General features: G+C 39.8%; 2 protein-coding genes across 2 annotated transcripts; one reads left to right on the forward strand and one right to left on the reverse strand.

The window, feature by feature from the left end:
- The first annotated feature begins 10527 nt into the window (after positions 1 to 10527).
- On the forward strand, positions 10528 to 11527 carry LOC141427758 (uncharacterized). Its single transcript, XM_074087349.1, has one exon. It carries the CDS (start codon positions 10565 to 10567, stop codon positions 11348 to 11350), a length of 786 nt encoding a protein of 261 aa, XP_073943450.1. The 5' UTR covers positions 10528 to 10564; the 3' UTR covers positions 11351 to 11527.
- Positions 11528 to 17933: 6406 nt separating this feature from the next.
- Positions 17934 to 20927, reverse strand: Gas41 (YEATS domain-containing protein 4 Gas41). The gene is made up of 4 exons (XM_074087500.1): positions 20773 to 20927; positions 20414 to 20695; positions 19783 to 19972; positions 17934 to 19183 (listed from the first exon to the last, which is right to left on the reverse strand). Exons 1-4 carry the CDS (start codon positions 20818 to 20820, stop codon positions 19011 to 19013), a joined length of 693 nt encoding a protein of 230 aa, XP_073943601.1. The 5' UTR covers positions 20821 to 20927; the 3' UTR covers positions 17934 to 19010.
- Between the last annotated feature and the right edge of the window lie 710 nt (positions 20928 to 21637).

Below are 21637 nucleotides of genomic sequence, written 5' to 3' on the forward strand. Positions count from 1 at the left end.
AGGTATTTTTAAACCATTGGGGGGTTGTTAAGACATTTTTTCTATTCAGTGATCTGTTTGCGAAATATTCAACTTTAAAGTGCAAATTTTCTTTGAAATCGAGCGTCCCCCCTTTAAATTTTTTAAAATATATTAAATTTACAAGGAAAATTACAGCGGCTAAGATTCCTTGCGAATTATTAGTAGTTTAAGAGTAAATAGCAGCCTAAGGTATAAAATATACCTAAACTTGGAAGATTCAGTACACAATACGAAATCCTTAGAAAAATATTATTTGATTTTTCGTAATGGCTACGGAACCCTATCCTGGGCGTGTACGACATGCTCTTTGCCGTTTTTTTTGGCATAATCTCGTATCGGATACGTGTATGCGTAGCTTGTATGAGACATAGTTTAGGCATATCCCTTAGATTTGTTCTAATGCCTGTTTTGGTCATTTCTGCGACAATACATCGACATTATCAATTACGTTTATTTATTTAGTTATTTATTTATTTTTTTATTCTACTGTAAGGCAAACGAGCAAGTGGGTCTCCTGATGGTAAGAGATCACCACCGCCCATACACATCTGCAACACCAGGGGTATTGAAGACGCGTTGCCAACCTAGAGGCCTAAGATGGGATACCTCACGTGCCAGTAATTTCACCGGCTGTCTTACTCTCCACGCCGAAACACAACAGTGCAAGCACTGCTGCTTCACGGCAGGATTAGCGAGCAAGATGGTGGTAGCAATCCGGGCGGACCTTGCACAAGGTCCTACCACCTGCAAATTATGTTTGTGTTTATGTATGATTAGTGGCATAAAGGTTTACACATTTTTTTGACGTCTTGGTAACGTAACACCAGCCAAATATGTGCTCTACCATCTTCTTCTCTTTTAAAATATGGCTTTTCTGTCCTAATTAATAGGACAATTTCGCCAGTGTCAAGTTAAACTCTCTTTGAGAGGCACGTTGTACGGTGATTGTTCCTAAAGTTGATAATCGTTTGCATGTCAAAAAAGAATAACGCCAATAGAAGTGTCTGTCAACTTGAAAGTTCGACTTTAGGGACTTATTCATTTGATAGAAACTTGTTTGAAATGATAGACCACTTATTTGGCTGATGGTACATATCTACGAGTATGAAATTAGAAATAAACTTATAGGTATACTTTATGTCGACAGCGTGGAGCACATCCAGTGTTTCCATTTGACCTTGGCACCGCCTTGACCTTCGTGAACCGCTGACCGGCTGCGTCCATTACTGGATTAGTGGGCTCCATAGACCACTTCTAACAGGAGCTGGCTTTTTAACCTCGTGAGTCCTAACTCCTAGCGTATGTACTTTATCGGACGAATGTACTTTATAAAGCAGAAATTTTGCATTGAATAAAGAATTTTAATAATGTTTAAATAGCACCTAAAATAACAAAGCTGGTGACCAAGTCTAGTTCTTAAGTACTATAACTTTTTTTAGGACTCAGGAGAATATAACTTTAGCGACTCGGGAACCGTCGGGATCTACCCTGCACAATTGCACATGGATGTGCAGTAACCACCACCAATATCTGACATAACAAAGCGTGGATATTTTTACACAGTCTGCTATGGTACTTAAGTCAACGCAATAAAAAGATACAGTCTAAAAAGTTTCCACATAAATTCCGTAACCGAAAAACCTATGGTACTTCCTGTTGTCCTAGAAATTCTAAAAAGCATGAAAGTAGATCTTAGATCTAAGAGCACAGCCAATAAGAAAAGTCTCAAATCATTTATTGAATTAGGCGTTACTTACTTTGCGGAGGTCCATCCATATCAATTAACTAAAAACAATTACTTTGCTCACTCGCGACCTAAGCAAAGAAATAAAGCAAAGCTATGTAAAGTAATCGCGGGTGAGAAAAGTACCTAATTGTTTTTAGCCTATATACGTCCCACTGCAGGGCACAGGTCTCCTCTCGTAATGAGAGGGCTTGGGCAGTAGTTCCCACGCAGGCCCAGTGTGGATTGGGAACTTCACACACACCGTTGAATTGCTTCGCAGGTTTATGTTCAGGTGTCCTCACGATGTTTTCCTTCACCGTAAAGCTCGTGGTAAATTTCAAATGTAATTCCGCACATGAATTTCGAAAAACTCAGAGGTGCGAGCCGGGGTTTGAACCCACGATCCTCTGCTTGAGCTTACACTGCTTACATTTTGCTTAGAAGATGTGCTCTACTTAAGTACACAAGATATTTATAGTATATTTAAAGTACGCCGTCAGTGCACGTGTCCGACTCACACTTGACTGTTTATTTAAATTTATTCAAGTCATAGCATATTTAACAATGAAATCGGTTAAAAATAAAATTCGGTAGTGTTTTTGCTGAAAGCTACGCGATCCTACTCTAGTCGTGCGTGCTTTGAGTTTGAAGGCTCTAAGGAACCGCCACCCCTGTCATTAAGTGAAGGTAGGTATGTTTCGAATCAACGAAAGTATTGTAATTTATGTAATAGTTTCGAAATTCGGGGCTGGTTCCGGCTACACAGCAGGGAATGAGGTGTTTTAACGTCCTATGTAAGAAGAGGAGTGTTATAAGTTTGACGCCGATGTGTGTCAGTCTGTCTATCTATGGCATGGTAAACAGATGGATCGAATCGGTTTATTTAAAATAGAATAGAATAGAATAACCCTTTATTACCCTTTATCTGTTAAAAAAATATATATACCTCGTTGAGTTTCTTGCCGGATTCTTCTCAGCAGAGGTTTTTCCGAACCGGTGGTAGATTTTTTTTGACATTCATAAGTGCTTGTTATAGCCTAAATTGAATAAAGATATTTTGACTTTGACTTTGACTTTGACTTTATTAACACACTAAGGGGCTGTTTCACCATCCATTGATTAGTGTTAACTGACGGTTAAATGTGACAACATTACATTTAACCGTCAGTTAACACTAATCGATGGATGGTGAAACAGCCCCTTAGAGTAAAAGATACGATATTATTAATAAACGGAAGATATTCTCCACATTACACTTATAACTATAACATAACTAAGTGCTAACTATGACTATAAGTGTGATAAATGGATTGGGCTCAGCGTATGTTGTGGATGCACACAAAAGCGCTGATTTACAGCCCAACCCTTTACACTTGTTGCCTATCTTTGTATTTATAACTGTGGGTAGGTTCGAATAGAACATCGGATGGTAGTACTCGTAAAAGTTTTTTTTTTGTGAAAAACAATAATAATTTGACACCAAATAGAATATATAAAAGGAAGTTATTTAATTATAAAAATAATTGAGCCTTTAAGAAGGGTTTTAAATGAATAGGCACTAATTATCGAGGCATTACATTAAGGCACGACGCGACGTCCAACCCAACACCCTAACGAGGACAAGTGGTTTCTAAATTAATTTGTCTGTCTAAAAATAAAATACTCAATTTGCGTTTCAAAGTTTCTTGGGACATATTTTTGCGTAATGGTGGCGGCAGATCGTATTTTCCGTCAAAGCGAGTTTCCTTCCGGGGTTCTTAGCTATGTTTCATTAAAATCGGTTCAACTGTTTTTAAGACATTAGGTAACCTTTTAAATGACGACGAATGTTTTTGAACTTTTGTAATGTTAGGTTAACAAAGCATAGGTTTATTGCATTCTTTGCCCGAGATCAGTGCCCTTAGTGTAATTGTTCGGTTACAAAATACGTCTCGATGGCGTTCGCGTTATAATCTCACTTTGTATGCAAACACGAACAGCGCCTCTAGCGGAACGTTTGAGATGTTCGTGTTTCCATACAAATTGAGATTTGTACGCGAACGCGATCGAGTCGTATTTTGTAATCGAAAACTTACACTAAAGGTACAGGACCTATACATGGTTTTGCTTGATCAAGTGCGAACAAAGGAGGTGATAGCATGAGATATTCGTGTAGGAGAATTTATTGTGTTATGAAACATGAGGTGATTTTTATTAGCATTCCGTACTTACTTCAAAAGGAAAAAAACGTTAAAAACGGAACCCTTATAACTATTTAGGATCGCTTTGTTGACGGTCTGTTTGTCTGACAAGACTTTTTTTCTCAGACACGTGTGGAGGTCATCATCATCATCCCAGCCTATATACGTCCCACTGCTGGGCACAGGCCTCCTCTCAGAACAAGAGGGCTTGGGCCATAGTTCCCACGCGGGCCCAGTGCGGATTGGGAACTTCACACGCACCATTGAATTGCTTCGCAGGTTTGTGCAGGTTTCCTCACGATGTTTTCCTTCACCGCAAAGCTCGTGGTAAATTTCAAATGTAATGTGTGTGGAGGTATCAAGCTGAAATTACTTAATATCAAATGTGTATTTCCACCATGCTACCAGATGTTAGACCGCCAGATGTTGGTGTCTAACATCTGGTAGCATGGTGAACGGTTGTGTTGCTCTGAAGATGAGCTCTGGTTGAGTTCGCAACGCGTCAGTGTAGTGTGGTGGTGGTGATCTGGTGAATAGATGGGTTTGTGTGATTTGTGTGTGTTCTTACAGTGTGGAGGTGGAGGAACTGCATGAACACGCATATTTTGCATAAACTTAGCTATCATTACGGTTGCGGGTGAGCAAAGTAATTGTTAAAATCAGGCGTTGCTTTGCGGAGGTCCATATCAATGAACTGAATTTGGGAGAGAGATCCGGTGACGCTTGCAACTCGAAGGGGACTTTTTGACTTCACTTAAGGATTTTTTGGATTCGATTTGTAGCATTACATGGCGGATGTAGACAATATCTAATTTTGCTATTTCTGTTTCTTTGGCTAGTTGAAGTATAATTTTGATAGTGTTTTATGCGGTGATAAACCTTAACAGTGAACAGTGATCACAAAATTCTATATTGCTCTCGTGTCTGTCATTTTTTAATGCGCAAGTTGTCTCCACGTGGTTTCTGGAATTTTACTATCAAGTTGCAAAAACTACAATCACCGTACAACGTCCCTCTCAAAGAGAGTTTGCTTAGGACAGAAAGGCATATTTTAAAAGAGAAGAAGTAAGGAAAATTTTAAGTCAGAGAGAGATTGATATTATTGTTTTAATTTCATTTGTGATTTTATTTTATCCTATTAAAATAGTGTGTAATTAGTGCCGTTTCTAATTCAGCCGCAAACAAAAAAAGTCCTTCAGTCTCCCGTAAAACGTAGTAAAATTACTATTATTTGATAGCATAATAAACCCTTTGTTATGAAGTTACCTCGTGCAGGCTGGTCCTATACTACAAAGTGCAAAATTCGAACTTCCTCTCTTGCCGTCCCGCTGACGCTTATGTTATTCAATACGAGAGTGAGAGGGACGGTACGATACGAACTTCGATTTTAGAATTTCATAGTAGCCTCCCTGAGCTTGACCTGATTCTGGGCGGCCGTGATAATAATATGATTGCCGCAGCCAGTGCCTATCGGCTATTTATTTATTTACATGACCTACTTGCTGAGGAGGTAAGGAAGTAATTGTGGAAGGTGCGGTGCGTAGGAAATAGTACATTGTGTCTTAAGGGCGGTAAATAAGGAATTACGAACGAGAGTCTATTAGAAGCCCGAAGTCGAAGACTGAGTCGATGTTCGTAATTCTAGTACCGCCCGTGCGACATACAATGTTTTTCATCACATTTGCAAGTAAAATTTTATATTTGTAAAAGAAAAAATTTAATTCTCCAAATATTGGCGATACTTTAGGCTGTGCTCTTGGCAACGTCGCCCTCTACCTCCCCCTCCCGCAGCATGCGCCGCAACGTGCGTGTGCATGTGGTCCATGTAGTCCTGCAGCAGCGCGCGCAGCGCCATCAGTACGGGCACCGACTCATTTACCGACCTTGGGCTTCATGACAAGAAAATGTGTACGCGCAATGACTCATTTACCGACCACGGGTTTCATGACAAGCACATTAAGGTCGAGGGTTTTATTTTGGGGGGTTGCAACTAAGGTGCCTGCATGTTACGACACTGTTTACGAGCAAGTGTGATGAAAAGTATAATGAACGCAGTTAAAAATGAGGATGCTTTTAAGGATTTTTTTACTCGACTGCCGGAAGCAAAGTAAAAGTAGGAAGGAAAGTAAAAATACCCGGAAATGTCTAAAATGTCGTAATACAAACTCTTTAGCAAAGAAAATGTTGTCCAACGCGCAGATCTTGGTATGACTCAAATCATGAAACTCAACTCCTAGGAAGCGATATGATAACGTCACTTTTTTGGCAAAAAAAGACAGTTGAATATGAACTAAGTTATACCTAGTGCCATCCACTATGGCCATCCACGAAGACGCGTGATTTTATCAAAATTAGAAATTAATGACATTGTAAGAAAAATCGTGAATGACTCTACCTATATTTTATCAACAATAAAGCCGTTATCAGCACGTATAAGGAGGGATTTGTGGCATAGTATTCGACCGTGACAGTTCAGAGTGAGATCTACAATTATTGTGCCAAAGTCAAATATATTATACTAAGTAAGTTTGGTTTTTTTGGAATCTTTTTGTATTTTTTATTTCAATTCCAAATTTTTTGTCACTTTTACGGTCATCCCGTAAAACCTATATCGAAAATACAAACTCAGACAAAGCCAGCAGCAGCAGCGGTGGTGTAGCGGTATAGCACACGGCACGGAATGCCGAGGACCTGGGTTCGATTCCCAGCGCTGGTCTTATTTTTCTGGTTTTTCTGTGCATCTATATTTCAGTTTGTATTTTCGATAATTCATCATCATCCCAGCCTATATACGTCCCACTGCTGGGCACAGGCCTCCTCTCAGAACAAGAGGGCTTGGGCCATAGTTCCCACGCGGGCCCAGTGCGGATTGGGAACTTCGCACGCACCATTGAAAAACTTAAGCCTGTTGTACAGTCGAGTTCATACACTTGTGAGCAAAAATTTGATCAAAAATATCTGAACACGCTTCTACGCCTCACACCACGCTCACGCTTTTTATTTTCGATATATTATACTGTTTTTATATTGACTTTGACGTAAATAATCGTAAAATGCCCAAATTGTAGATCCGACTCTATTAATTGTCAAGCTCGTATTGTGAATGCTTGCACCTGTCCAGTATTTATTTACGTATTTATAAGTAAACGAGTACGTGCCTGCTTACTTTGATACATCACAGGTGGCCTTTTACAGCAGAATAGGTACCTACTTATGTTATTATCTAGGCACCCCTCATAATTCCTCGTATCCATGATATTGCCTTATAAATTAGTTCGTTATTAAGTAGTGCTTCTATGGAAAGAATTATTTCTCACTGTTCTCGACTTTCAACTCGTACGGCGTACAGACAAAATGCCTATAGATGGAAAACTTAAGTAATGAATAGACGTTCCAAATTAGAAAAGTTACTTCTGTGCACTATTAAATATGTACAGTCGAGTTCATAAACTTGTGAGCAAAAATTTGATAAAAATATCTGAACTAACACGCTAACCTAACGGCGTAGAAGCGTGTTCAGATATTTTTGATCAAATTTTTGCTCACAAGTGTATGAACTCGACTGTACAACAGGCTTAAGTTTTTCATCTAGCTGGACGAGAAAAATTTGTCCAGACACGTCCAGGTGCTGATAGAGTCGGTACTCACTTGTAGGCACAGCGAACCATGCTAGTGGGCATAGTATATCATACTTATTAAATGATATTATAACGGATAACTCACGTCTTAAACCGACCAGACCGTGTGTGCGTGTTGCGGCAGACGCCGAGTCGCGTGCTCCTGAGAGGAAGGGCTACGAAATAGCCCGGAACATGTCGAGCTAAACTCGGTTTAAGACGTGAGTTATCCGTTATAATATCATTTAATATGAGTGAGTCTCACGGTAGTTTCATGTTTATCATACTTTTCAATACAACGAATATATTTTTGCCTGGCACGTTGCTATTACGGTACGGCGAGTACATACAGTGTAATGGGTAGAGACCTTTATTCTGTGAGCTTTTACCTGTAATGACGAAATAAACATTCGCTACTTAGCTCATTACAAGTGAATTCTCAAATAATTTATTGAATCAGGCGTTACTTTACGGAGGTCCATATCAATAAACTAAAAGAATTTCTTTGCTCACCCGCGAACCTATGATAGCTAGGTTTATGCAAGATATGCGTGTTCATGCGGATCCTACCACCACACTGTAAGAACACTCACAAATCACACAAACCCATCTATCACCGCCACCACACTACACTGATGCGTTTCGAACTCAACCAGAGCTCATCTTCAGAGCAACACCACCGTACACCATGTTACCAGATGTTAGATTCACATCTGAGTCATGATATCTGGGTCTGGGACATGTGGGTCTAACATCTGATAGCATGGTGAATGGTTGTGTTGCTCTGAAGATGAGCTCTGGTTGAGTCCGAAACCCGTCAGTGTAGTGTGGTGGTGGTGATAGATGGGTGTTCTTACAGTGTGGAGATGGAGGAACTGCATGAACACGCATATCTTGCATAAACTTAGCTATCACAAGGTCGCGGGTGAGCAAAGAAATTGTTTTAGTTCATTATTCAATGAACGAAAGAAAGAAAGCTCAAGTTTATCAGTACCTTGAAAAGGCAACCATGTCCGGCTCTACTTGGCAATTCTACACGGGTATCTAAATAATACTCATCTAGTTAATCAATACACGGGGTTCAACAGTTTGGATTGTCCATATTTGACCTGCCATGAAGGTCACTCGATCGATGTATAATGATGATAGATACTGCCCACTAACCACTACGCTTTTAAAAGGTATTATGGAGTCATAGAAGTAGAAACAAATGATATTATATTGTCGTTATATCTTAATATTAAACAATGGTCCGCGGAACACTGGTGGACCCTGGACACACCCAAAGTGGTCCGTGAAGCCATCAGAAAAAAAAAGAATTCTTTCAATTTTCATCAAAAGTGTATTTTCCGATCTATAGTGGTCTGTGGCAGGACTAAAATAAATCAAATGGTCCCTCATCACTGAAAGGTTTGAGAACAATTTGAATTATAATATGGTACGAAAAGACCTCTCTCATCATGTTGACTTCGCCCGAAGTCTGCTCCAAAGCAGAACGAAGCAGAACTCTGCTTCGAAGCAAAAAGTTTGGGATCATTTTATATTGATTTATTAATTTAATTTTGATTATTTGTTGGCGGCAACGGCAATACAAATACACATCGTGTATTCTGTCGGTCTGATGCAATTCTTAAGTTATATCCCTGTGGTAGACAACGGACGCCGTATCACTTGCTACAAAAAAATTCCTAGGCCACCTTGTGGTACCATCAGCCAAATATGTGGTCTACCACCCTAAAGTAGATAATCGTTAGCATGTCATAAAACAATAATGCCAAATAGACGTGTCTGTCAACTTGAAATTTCGACTTTAACGACATATTCATTTGATAGGAACTTGTTTAAAAATTGGTAGAAAACTTATTTGGCTGATGGTACGTGAACAAAGGCATGACCTTATGACTCATGAAAGTAACCTTTTGAGTCACATATTTGAATCAGATAGTGCAAAATTTTATGGCTGGATCTTAGCCTTTACGCCGTTCTGTCACTGCATGCAATAGCGCTGTCACGCGCGCCGTGTCGGAATGTGATGTATCCTAGCCTGTTATTAGGTACTTTATGTATATATTCAGTATATATAGCACGTGTTGTCGTTTTTACGTTTCATTTGACTATTTTATTTACTTTGAATGATTATTGTTACGCCTCTGACGCGATACGCTTTGATCATCGATCAATGTATGGAAACGTCAACCACAGTTCCATAACCCCAAAGTACATTTAAAGGGGCGTTTAATCAAACTAACCAACTATCAGGGCCCCAGTAAGAAGTTACTCTATGCAGGGCCCTATTTGACCACATTTACAGGTGCGACTGCTACGCTACTTTCAAAGATAACTATTTTTTAAAATACGCGTGTGTTAATTCTGCCGTCCTCAAGCTAAAAGGCGTCTAAGTGACAAAATCAAATTTGGAGATGGAGTCGAAAAACGCGGTGTTTTTTTTAAATCCATGCGAGTTTATATCGGTAAATTATAGATGCCAGTTAAATCTATGAATTATACGAGTAGATATCAACTAGCATCGATTTATAAAATAATTACCGCGTTTTTCGACTCTATCTCAAAACTTGATTTTGTCACTTAGCCGCCTTTTAACTTGAGCACGGCAGAATTACGAAACACTACAATTGTAAACAAACTATGACACAGCTCTCATGTTCAGATTTACCGACAAATCTACAAATAAATATCGACTAGGAAAAATAATTATTATTTCACATTAAAATTATCATTAAATTTTGATACTAATGATAGATTGTCACTCGACATATATCACTGAAAATGGTCACGAGGGCCCTGCTAAAATATTCCAAATTAATGTTAAGACGCTTATGTAGCTTTCGGCCCATTACCAAATCAAAGTATTCAAATACGCCAAAAAGTTTGTCAATCAAGCTAATAGCTGGCAAGGTCCGCCGTCGCCACATCGCTGAAAAACAACAAAAAACGTCAATGTCACAGTCGAAAATTTCCGTCAATTCTGGCGATTGCTTCGTGCCCTCGTGGTACGTCCGATGCGTCGAGCGGTCACGGCGCGGTCGCGGTTCCGAGCCAGCACGCCGCCCAAGGGCAGGCTCTGTCGGCCGCCGGCCGCGCGCCCCAACGCACGCCCCATGCTCCCCGCGCTGGCGCCCCTCGACCCACACAAAACCCGCGCCCTCACCACCATATACGCCCCAAGGAAACTACGCACGCGGCAGAACAAAACAGCGCAAACCAGGATGCTCGACAACGAGATCAAACCATCGCTGTCGCCCTTCCGCCCGCTGCCAGACATAGGGCAGAAGGAACGGACTCCCAAAGCAAAAGTAATCGTCTTCGATCTGAAGAAAAACGAACCGGAAAAAAGTGTACGCGTCCTCAACCCTTTAACTCCTTTGAGGATTCATAGCTTCGTCAAACAGAGTCAAGAAGAGAAACCGCAGTTGGTGCGGGAGAACACTTACGAAGTCCTGGAACCTGTCTATTTAAACGAAGCCAGGATGAGGAAGCGGGACGCTTCTTTGCCGCGAAAAGATACGTTAGAGGAGCGGGAGAAGGTATCGCCGAAGACGAGGTTCAAGAACGCAGCGCTGCAGGTCGCGAAAATGTCCTCCCTTCCCGAGACTGGGAAGTTGCTGTGTTTACGGGAAAGACAGACGTTCAACCTGTGTCTAAAGGAGGATAACACTGTGTGTAGATTGGAGCGGTTGCCCCGGAGTCCTGTGCAGAAGCTCAACAAACTGTCAGAGATTTTCCAGGATCTTGAGATGAAAGGGCGGTACAGGGACAAAATGAAAAAGGAGAACAGTTGGTTTTAGTGGATAAGAAAGTGTTTATTTACGTATTTTCTATGTGGTGTTTCCACAAACCCTTTCCCAAAGAAGTTTAAGTGTTAAAGTGATGTTTATTTTGTTAATATTCAGATGTATACGAAGATATATTCATATTGCTCAAGTTTGGTGTTTAAAAGATTTATTAAAGTGTGCGTCTTTCAATGTTGCACTTTTATTTAGCAAGCGTTTTGCTAAAAAACAAAAATAATACATTTTTTTTGCTGATTGTACTTCTTTTTAATAGGTACTTGCATCATTGTCATTCCACCTAAATAAGCAAGCATATCGAATTGCAAGTTAATCCAGCCGCCGGAATTGGATTAAGTAAAATTAACTTACCGAATTGCAAGTTAATCCAGCCGCTGCCGGTATTGGATTAAGTTAAATTAACTTGCAAGGTTTGATCAAACAATAAAATATACGGGCTGAAGTTAAATAAAAAGCTCTCGTGTCAATTTAGGGTACGTAATGCATCTCGACTAATGAATCTCTGAAATCTACTTAAAATGAAAAACTTGAATTACCGTTATCTGGGAAATCTTACTTTTGAGGGGAGGGGGAGATGAAGAATACACGGCATGTAAATTTTCCCGATCAAAACGAAACTTTGAATGATAAAGTTGATTCAGAATTATGTTTGCCGGTAACTTGGTTGCAAGCCTGCTCGGACTACTCATGCTTTGACGCCAATTACGCCCACCACGACGTTTTGACGACCCGATGAATAATAAATGCGAAAATAACAAGCGTAATTTGTGGAAAATACTTCTGACCTTGCTACCGCTGCTAATACTGATATATCTTGCTAGATATAAAGTTTATTCGATTCGAATCATCGTCATCATCTCAGCCTGTATACGACCCACTGCTGGGCACAGGCCTCCTCTCAGAATGGAGGGCTTGGGAGGGCTAGGCCCGTATTTTCTCGTATTAGAAACTTTACACGAACAATTAAATTCCTTCACAGCACAGGTTTCCTCACGATGTTTGCCTACACAGTAAAGCTTGAATACCTTGAACAAAACTTTGCATGCTATTCGGCAGACAGCAACATCATTGAGTTTCTTGCCGGATTCTTCTTAACAGAGGTTTTTCCGAACCGGTGGTTGTTTTTTTTGACATTCATAAGTGCTTTTTATAGCCTAAATTGAATAAAGATATTTTGACTTTGGCTTTGACACGCATAAGAAAGCTGCGTCTGTGCGACAGACAACATATAAACTCTTTGCCGCACAGGCGCAGATGTCTTATACGTGTCTGCAGCATGCAAAGGTTTTAGAAGTATAATATTTATTTATATACTCGTATTTGAAATTTACTTTCGGACCTGTCCCGTTGCTTGTTTGTAGGGAGTCAAGAAACTGCGCGCGGGAAAAGAGTCCAGAGAAAGTACTGCGTGCGCTCCCGCGATTCCGTCCGTACGCCGAGAGGCAGGCAGGACGATGTGGGTGAAGGATTGTCCCCTTGTCTATCTGACTGTAATCAAATCTTGCAAGTTAAATTCGGCCAACTTCCCGTCGTTGATTTGACTTGAAATTTGGTATACTTATGTAAATTGCGTGACAATACAATAATCTGGTAGTGACATCCTGGTAGTCCAGCCAGGATCGTCTCCACAGGACGGAACTCTTCAACGGTTAATGGCATTGATTTAAAATTATTATTCAAATGTAGTTCGGGTGACAATACAAGTACAGCCAACAAAAAGTACAGTCAGCAAGAAAAGCTTGTATTAAAAATGAAATACGCATATTCACATAAATCTCTGGTAGAAATGCATCGACTACGCGCCTGGCAAAACTTCTTCAAAAAAAATCATTACATATTACAGTTTTGTTTCATTTTAAAAATAATACCAAACAAAGGAATAGAAATTGCTTTTCTGTTTAGTTTTAAATCCATACTAATACCTATTATAAATGCGAAAGTGGGTGTGTTTGTATGTTTGTCCGTCTTTCATGTCGAAACGGAGTGACGGATGGTCGTGATTTTTTGCATAGAGATAGTTTATGGGCCAGAGAGTGACATAGGCTACTTTTTGCCCCGGAAATTTGCATAGTTTCCGAGGAAACAGCGCGCGATAACCAAATTCCACGCGGGCGAAGCCGCGGGCAAAAGCTAACGAGCAATTATTGAATTTTTATGTATTTTTTCCGGGATTTACCTAATATACTATGTAATTGCTTACAAATGCTTCATGGAAAAAACAACAAACACCGCTACGGCGTAGCAACTTGCTACGCCGTAGACTAATGATACGTATAACGTACGTAAACAACAACATATACCATAATTGTAACGACAACGAAAGATCCTAGTGTTTATTCATCATCATCAAGCGGAAAGACGCCCACTGCTGGACATAATAGGCCTCCTCCAAGGCTCTCAACAAAGACCGGTCTTGTGCTTTCCGCATCCACCGCGATCCCGCGGTCTTAACCAGGTCGTCACTCCATCTTGTTGGAGGCCTACGGACAGCTCGTCTCCCGGTTCGCGGACGCCATTCGAGAACCTTCTGACCCCATCGGCCATCAGTCCTGCGAGCAATGTGCCCCGCCCACTGCCACTTCAGTTTCGCAATTCTTCGGGCAATGTCGGTTATAGTTCTACTGCGGATATCATCATTTCTGATTCTATCACGCAGATGAACCCAGAGCATCGCCCTCTCAGTGACTTTGAGCTTCCTCATTCATCATAATTATCTCGCCCTATATACGTCCCAATGTTGGGCACAAATCCCCTCTCACAACGAGAGGGCTTGGGCCTTAGTTCCCACGCGGGCCGTCATTAAATAACAGAATCTGTTTAAAAAAAAACTCGTTTCTTGCAGTGTTCTTCCCAAATGTTTTCCGAACTGGTGGTATTTAGATTGTTTTGAAATTCATAAACAAGTGCGTGTTACTATAAATTGCCTAAATTGAATAAGTTTTTGTGTGGCGACCGCAAACCGGAAGACGAAGCGTTTGCCGGCCTCCCACCAGGTGGACTGACGACATCTGAGAGGTTTACTAATGTTTCGGCGAATAACGTTTGGCAACCTGTTTCATTTCGCAACTTTTCATTTCCCAACTGTTTAATATGTCTGAAACTGGAAATATTTCAGGATTTTTATAAAACTAACCTAACCTTACCTAAAGGGTTCTACACGATGGCCTTTGAAATAAATCCTGAAATATTTACAGTTTTAGAGTTTGCGAAATGAAAAGTTGCGAAATGAAACAGGTTGCCAAACGTTACGTTGCGAAAAGGCAGTACTCGCATCTGAGAGTTGCGAGAAACCGGTGGATGCAAATGGCGAGTTGTCCTTTGTTCAGCGATGGACCGTCTACCGGCTGATGATGATGATGTTGATGAATTTTCCAATAGGGTTCCAATTTTCCAATAGGGTTAATTCGAACTGAAACAGTGAAGTATTGGTGTAAACAAGGAAACGGCATTTAGCGTTACACGCGACGTCGATTGCATGTCCGGCCCGAATACTGTGTACCCACGACCTAGATGCACAGACACTGCAGTGGAGAGCAGGCTGTACGTCCACCAAAGAGTGAGGGCTACGAGGTAGCTTAGGTAAGGTGTAATAATAATATCTTGGGACAAATTACACCAATTGACCTAGCCCCAAAACAAGCAAACCTAGATGCTAGACAACGCATTACATTATGTATGTCGGCAGCCGATTGTGAAATCCGCCAGATCACGAAATTCCTAGGCATATCGTGAAATGGCGCCATTTCATGAATTGGCTAAGGGACATCCGCTATATCGTTCAAAACTCACCGTTTAACGATTTGCCTAGTGACGATTAGGCAGATCATGAAATTCCTAGGCATATCATGAAACGCCGCCATATCGGTGCTGGCACTTCGCCGGCCGCTACCGCGGCACGCTCGCTTCGCTCGCTCGGCTCGTGCGTTGTGCACAATTCATACGATATCATAAAATGGCGCCTTTTCACGATATGCCTAGGAATTCCGTGATCTGGCTGATTTTACGATCGGCCGCCGACATATATACTTAAATACATACAAACAGCCAAGACTCAAGTGCAAACACTCGTATTCATACCAAGAAATTTCGTATGGCTTTCGTATGGCTAGGTACCAAGAAATCGAAGTTCATATAATTTTCCTGACGCTAATATTATTCAAATACGAGAGTAAGAGGGACGGTACGATACGAACTTCGATGTTCGAATTTTGTAGTAGCCCCCTGTATTGGCGGGCAGACATATTTTATTCAGTTGTTTACTTAGCGTGTTGCTTTTGCTGAGCTGTGAAGTGTTTGGACACAAAATAATTTAATTTTTTGCATTTTTTTCCTCGCAGTGTGATGAAAATCATTGTGTGTATCACGAGCCGTAAGGGGATTACAAACTCGGGTCATTAAAATTCTTCTCATCAGTCATTAAACTTCTAATAGACTCTCGTTAGTAATCCCCTTCTTACGCCCTTTAATGCACAATGTACTATTTTATACTTCCTAAGGACATCTGTCAAAGGCAAAATAACATTCATATTTAATACCTATCGATAAAAAGCAGCCATTAACTGAATCTTTATTAGACACGTAATAACACCTGTGACTGTTTTAACGCCTTCAAACTCCACTCTTATACAGCAAACAATAAAGGTAAAAATCGATTGAATATGAAAACTTCCCTTATCTACCATATTGTCACTATTATAAAAGCTAGTATCTCAAAATCGATAAACTTACTAAGGGAACTTTACGCCGTGCGCTTCAAGGCTCAAATTAGGTTATACATTTATTTGTGATACGAGCTTTTAAAGTATGGATAGTATATCGATAATTGCGAGGTATTTTTCATCGTTTTGGATCGATACGTTGTAATAACGAAGGACAACTAAAAATACGACTGTTGTTTCCTTTGGCAGTTTGTAGTTGGTCAGTGTACCTTTTAGGGTTCCGTACCCAAAGGGCGATAAACTGGACCATCAAGCTGTGTTTCCACCAGAGAAGTGCGAGGATGTGTTTTTCACGAACCAGTAGAAACGATTATTATTACCTATCCTTGTTTCGCTCAGCTGTTTCCACTAGAGTTGCGCTGTGCTGTACGAGGATAGGTAATTCATCATCATCATCATCCCAGCCTATATACGTCCCAATGCTGGACACAGGCGCTCTCAGAATGAGAGGGCTTGGGCCGTAGTTCCCACGCGGGCCCTGTGCGGATTGGGAACTTCACACATACCATTGAATTGCTTCGCAGGTTTGTGCAGGTTTCCTCACGATGTTTTTCCTTCACCGTAAAGCTCGTGGTAAATTTCAAATGTAATTCCGCACATGAATTTCGAAAAACTCAGAGGTGCGCGCCGGGGTTTGAACCCACGATCCTCTGCTTGAGAGGCCATATGTCAAACCACTCGGCCACCACGGCTTCCACTGGATAGGTAAATATTAGAGCGTTTTTATTGGTTCATGAGAACACATTCCTCGTACATCTCAGCAGGGCTGCTACGAAATTCGAAGTTCGTGTCGTTCGGTCCCTCTGACACTTATACTATTTAATACGAGAGCGAGAGGGACGGTACGATACGAACTTCGGAGCAGGCCCTCTGGTTGAAATGCAGCCTTAACACATTAGATTCGCTATTTGAAATAACGGATCGCCAATGCGGATCGGACTTATTGCTAAACATCCCTTGGTTTTTGGAGTCTTTTTGTATTTTTTATTTCAACTCCAAATTTTATTACTTTCACGGTCATCCCGTAAAATCTATATCGAAAATACAAACTGAAACATAGATGCACAGAAAAACCAGAAAAAGAGACCAGCGCTGGGAATCGGACCCAGGTCCTCAGCATTCCGTGCTGCGTGCTATACCGCTACACCACCACTGGACAGTAGTACAGACACGAATTTTCCTATGCACCACATATCCCAGCTTGTTACTACAACTTGCAACAACAAACAACAAGCTGTAAAACATGTTGTAATACACCTTAGATGTCTTCTTGACAAATTAAGCATCTGAGACTACGACTGACTACTGTGTGGTTGTCTGTCTGTATGTGTGTATTTATGTATTTTATTTCATATTTAGCTATAGAAATATTAATGTTTTATATATTTGTTATATATTTATTGTATATAGTAAGGTATTTGAGGTTTACATTATGCATTTATATTTATTCAAATGTTTTGCTCTATTTGTTGATCCTTGTTTTTTGGATTGCTCCTCTACCACTCAAAGGTTGACTGGCAGAGATCCCTGCAGGGATAAGTCCGCCTTTGTACTTAACACTACTTTTATTTATGTAACCTTTTTGTTTTTAATTTTTGTACAATAAATATAAACAAACAAGCAAACTGTCTTGTCTACGTGTACTAACCCTTAATCGAATCGAATGTCCGGTATTATTATACAAAGAAATAGTTGTAATAATACTAACAATCGGTTAGTTTTCTTTGCAAATGTATATTAAAATGTTTTTATACAAGCAGTAATAAAAATAGCATTCTATTCTACGTAAAATGTACAACTTTGGGTTACAATACGGTGTTTTTGGGGCATTTTAGCATAATAGCAAAAGCAAAACAAATATATATTAAAAAAACTTTTTATTAAACATATTATTAGGTATAGGGGCTGTTTCACCATCCAATGATTAGCGTTAACCGACGGTTAAATGTGATGCTGTCTCCGTCTATTCGAACAAAACATATAGAGACGGCTTCACACGTAACCGCCAGTTAACACTAATCAATGGATGGTGAAACAGCCCCATAATGTTTTAAACTCTAGATTTTCACTCATAATTAATATCACAATAGGGACCACTCACGCTGACAAACGAGTAGAGACCTAACAATTACCTTGACGTTTCGACCACATTACATTGTTATTATTACTTTTGTTAACGTGATAAGTCCCGATTGTTGTATTAATTATTATAACTTTTATACAGTCTATTATAATATTGAGTTTTCTGACAGCAATATTGCTAGATGGCTTTAGTATGGTTAGGTCCGTTAAGGGTGAGTCTTGCTTGCGATTGGTTCACTTTACTAATCCTAGCGGTACACAAATGTCTCAGATGTCACAGAGATTTCACGGTACCGCCAACTGCCATAGACACCTTTTGTCCAGTCTCTAGAGAAGTGAACATAAAACGAGCAGCAAGGTCTATATTACATAGATGTTTACATTCAGTTTAGTTCAGAATTTGTCAACTCGTTTGCGTGTTGATGTAACTTATATTTGTGCTCCACCTGTACCTTATTTTTATTACCAAAGACAGTCTTAGCTATTACTAAAAAAAAAAACATGTGTGAGGCTGAGCTTCCACCAGTGTGAGCATGTGTTGCGAAGAAAGTGGTTCTCGCGAACCAATAGAAACACTTTGTTTACCTACTCTCGCTTCGCGGAGCTGTTTCCACTAGAGCTGCGGTGAATGAGGATAGGTTAATGAAGCGTTTCTATTGGTTCATGACAAAGACATGCCTCGCATCTCTGGTGGAAATGCAGCCTTATATAAGTTCAATTTCAAAGTGACGGCATGTGGTCCAGTAGCAAGGATTTTGTCTAACCTCATGGACATCCTCAATATAGCAACTGATTAAATTAATAATTGTGTCTAAATTTACAAGTAAATGAAATCACTTCTTCTTATTTACTTTACTCTAGATGACAGACAGCATATTAGAACTGTTTTGTAACTTGGCGATCTCCTCTTTGAACTTGGCGCTGGTTTCCTTGGCTAGTTGCAGCTTCTCTTTCAGTTCTGCAATTTCGCTCCTCACTTTGGTTTGAGCTGATAATATTTTCTCTAGTGTTTTCTCTTTCTTTTCTTCAACTGGAAATAACAGAAAGATGGTAATACAATTGGTAAATTTGGCTTCATAAGACCAGAGCAAAGTAAATTAAATAAAGTGTTAATAAAAAATAGTTACATTAAGAGCATGTGTTAAGCACATGGGCGACTTCAAATCATTCAAAGCTAAACCAGAAATGGTTGTTATGTTATGACATACTAACATGAAACAGTTTTCCCCCTCCGCAACCGAAAATAATTATATGTAGAAGAGATTTTTATCAGTAATAAAATTGGCAGAGGTGATTGGATTGGGAAAGGAGGAGAAGAGGATTCTGACAGAATATCAGCGCTGCAGGCGTCTAACGCCTCAGCATAATGCTGAGTCAGCGGCCGCATCGCTTTTGCAGGGACACAAAATTGTGTATTTTTATTTTCATATTTTTATTTTTTTTGCGTTTGCTGTTTATTGTTTTTTTGTTTTGATTTTGTTGTATTTGTGTGTCTTTGTAAATGTGAATATACCCATTTCTTCTTTCTTTCTTAGATTAAATATTAATAAAAAGTGATCTCTCAACTAGAATTTAAATTATGATTCAGTTTCTCTTCCCATTTCCTTGATATATAAATTAGGTACATACAATTAGTGTCATGATTCCATGGTCCATTTGTGATAGGCTTGACTGTGGTCAGAAGATGCTGCATGAGCTGAGTGGGCTCTTGGAAGACTATCTCCTCATAGGACTCGCTAACGAGTGCCCGACCGATTACAGGGGGGGCTCCTTCCGACACCGGAGATTGGAAGAGCTTGAGGATGTGGTATAATGCCACCTGTGGTGAAAGATATGGTTCATAGTCACACATTGGATCACAAATAAGGCATGTGGTGATCGAGCTTAGCTTTAAGTTTTTTTATTAAATATTTTTTTGGAAAAGATACATATTTAAATAAGCTTAACAAGTAATAAAAAGAAAAATAACAAAATGAAGACCCGTCTGACCTAGATTTAAACTCTAGTCCTTCAACCTTTACAAGTACAACACCATGTTGCCAAATTCTATTTCACAAGATGCCAATCTCTGTTATAATTGACATAAGTTGTCCCACAATATTTAGTATTTCTTTAAATAATTTAGTAAGTGCAGATGACTACAGTACACAGTAAGTACAGATGACTACAGATTCTAATCTTCGCCATTCTACTTTTTCACCACATTGCCAATGCAGGATGTAAAAATTTACTGTCAACAATTTTTAAGACGCAAACTTACCGGTCTCTCGTTAGGGTCATGGAAGTATATCTTGATAACAATCTCGAACTCTCCCCAGCCTGTTTCAGTCAGCTCGTACGGCGGCTTCGACACTATCCTATTCGGATTCGTGTAACTTTCGTGGAGTTTGAAGTTAACTTTCTTAATGTAATTCGACATGTCTTCATTGGCATATGGCTTTAAATACACTGTCCATTGATGTGTATGACCATCTTCTTCTCGTTTCTTTCCAAAATAACGAGCTATGTTGCCATAAACTATTGGTTTCACGATTACTAAGCCCTGGAAAACAGTTGTTGTAATAAGTCTGAAATGTTGAACGAAGTAATGCTTAGTTTCTGAGTGAATATTGGGGTTACCTTCACGCGCCCGCCTGAGTCAGGTCCAAAATCCGTCTGTAAACTCATTTTTGTAGCGGTAATACGTTTCTAGGTTCTCGGTACTATAAAAATACAGTAAACAATGCACAAACAAAACCTAGCGACTCTCTTTAACTGTCACTTCACTGTCAGGTCAGTGTCAGTACAGGCAGGCAGGCATAGATGTCACAGGATGACAGGACAAAGCAAACGTCACTTTTGCTAAAATGGTTTTACTCACTCTTAAAAAAGTCCTCATAACTATCACAAATTCGTTAAACACGTTCTTATAAGTTATGTGAAATCTAAAAATCTAAACTTATAAATTGAATACAAACCATAAGTAACTCTAATGAAATAATAACGGCGTGTTCAGATTGCACAGTTTAAACAGTAGCTGGAGCAGTTCCAGGATACAACACCGCGAAAGAGCGCGTACGCGTTATTTAAAAAAACTTGCTGTTAACTTTATTTGACGCTAAAAATCAAAGATGCTCTTCGTGATTGTCATCTAGCCAATCTTGAAGTTGTTATTGCGTGATTCCGAGTCACTGTGGTATTGTGGATAATGAGATAGTGATTTGTGTGCAGACAAGCAATTCATCTAGGTTCGTCTGACTACAATGAATGCTTTAGCCGTGACATTAAGGCCCTTGTGAAACCTCAAATGTTTGAATTTGGAATGATTTGTGGCAATCATCTCGCCTAATTAAGGGAAGACATTTTGGAAACCTTCAATCATCTATTCCTACGAGACCATGGTTTTTTATTAATAGAGAATTCTCTAAGTTAAATACCTCCATCATTATTAGGTTAAGACTGGGTCATTTTTGTTCTCCTGTATTTTTAACAAAGCTTCGAATAA

This window comes from Choristoneura fumiferana, chromosome 5, assembly GCF_025370935.1.
Source record: "Choristoneura fumiferana chromosome 5, NRCan_CFum_1, whole genome shotgun sequence".
Lineage (NCBI taxonomy): Eukaryota > Metazoa > Arthropoda > Insecta > Lepidoptera > Tortricidae > Choristoneura > Choristoneura fumiferana.

Coding starts and splice junctions, on each gene's coding strand:
- LOC141427758 (XM_074087349.1), top strand. CDS start 10,565: ATGCGTCGAGCGGTCACGGCGCGGTCGCGGTTCCGAGCCAGCACGCCG.
- Gas41 (XM_074087500.1), bottom strand. CDS start 20,820: ATGAGTTTACAGACGGATTTTGGACCTGACTCAGGCGGGCGCGTGAAG. Junction 20,696..20,772: donor ACTCAGGCGGGCGCGTGAAG/GTAACCCCAATA, acceptor ACTGTTTTCCAG/GGCTTAGTAATCGTGAAACC. Junction 19,973..20,413: donor ATGACCCTAACGAGAGACCG/GTAAGTTTGCGT, acceptor CTTTCACCACAG/GTGGCATTATACCACATCCT.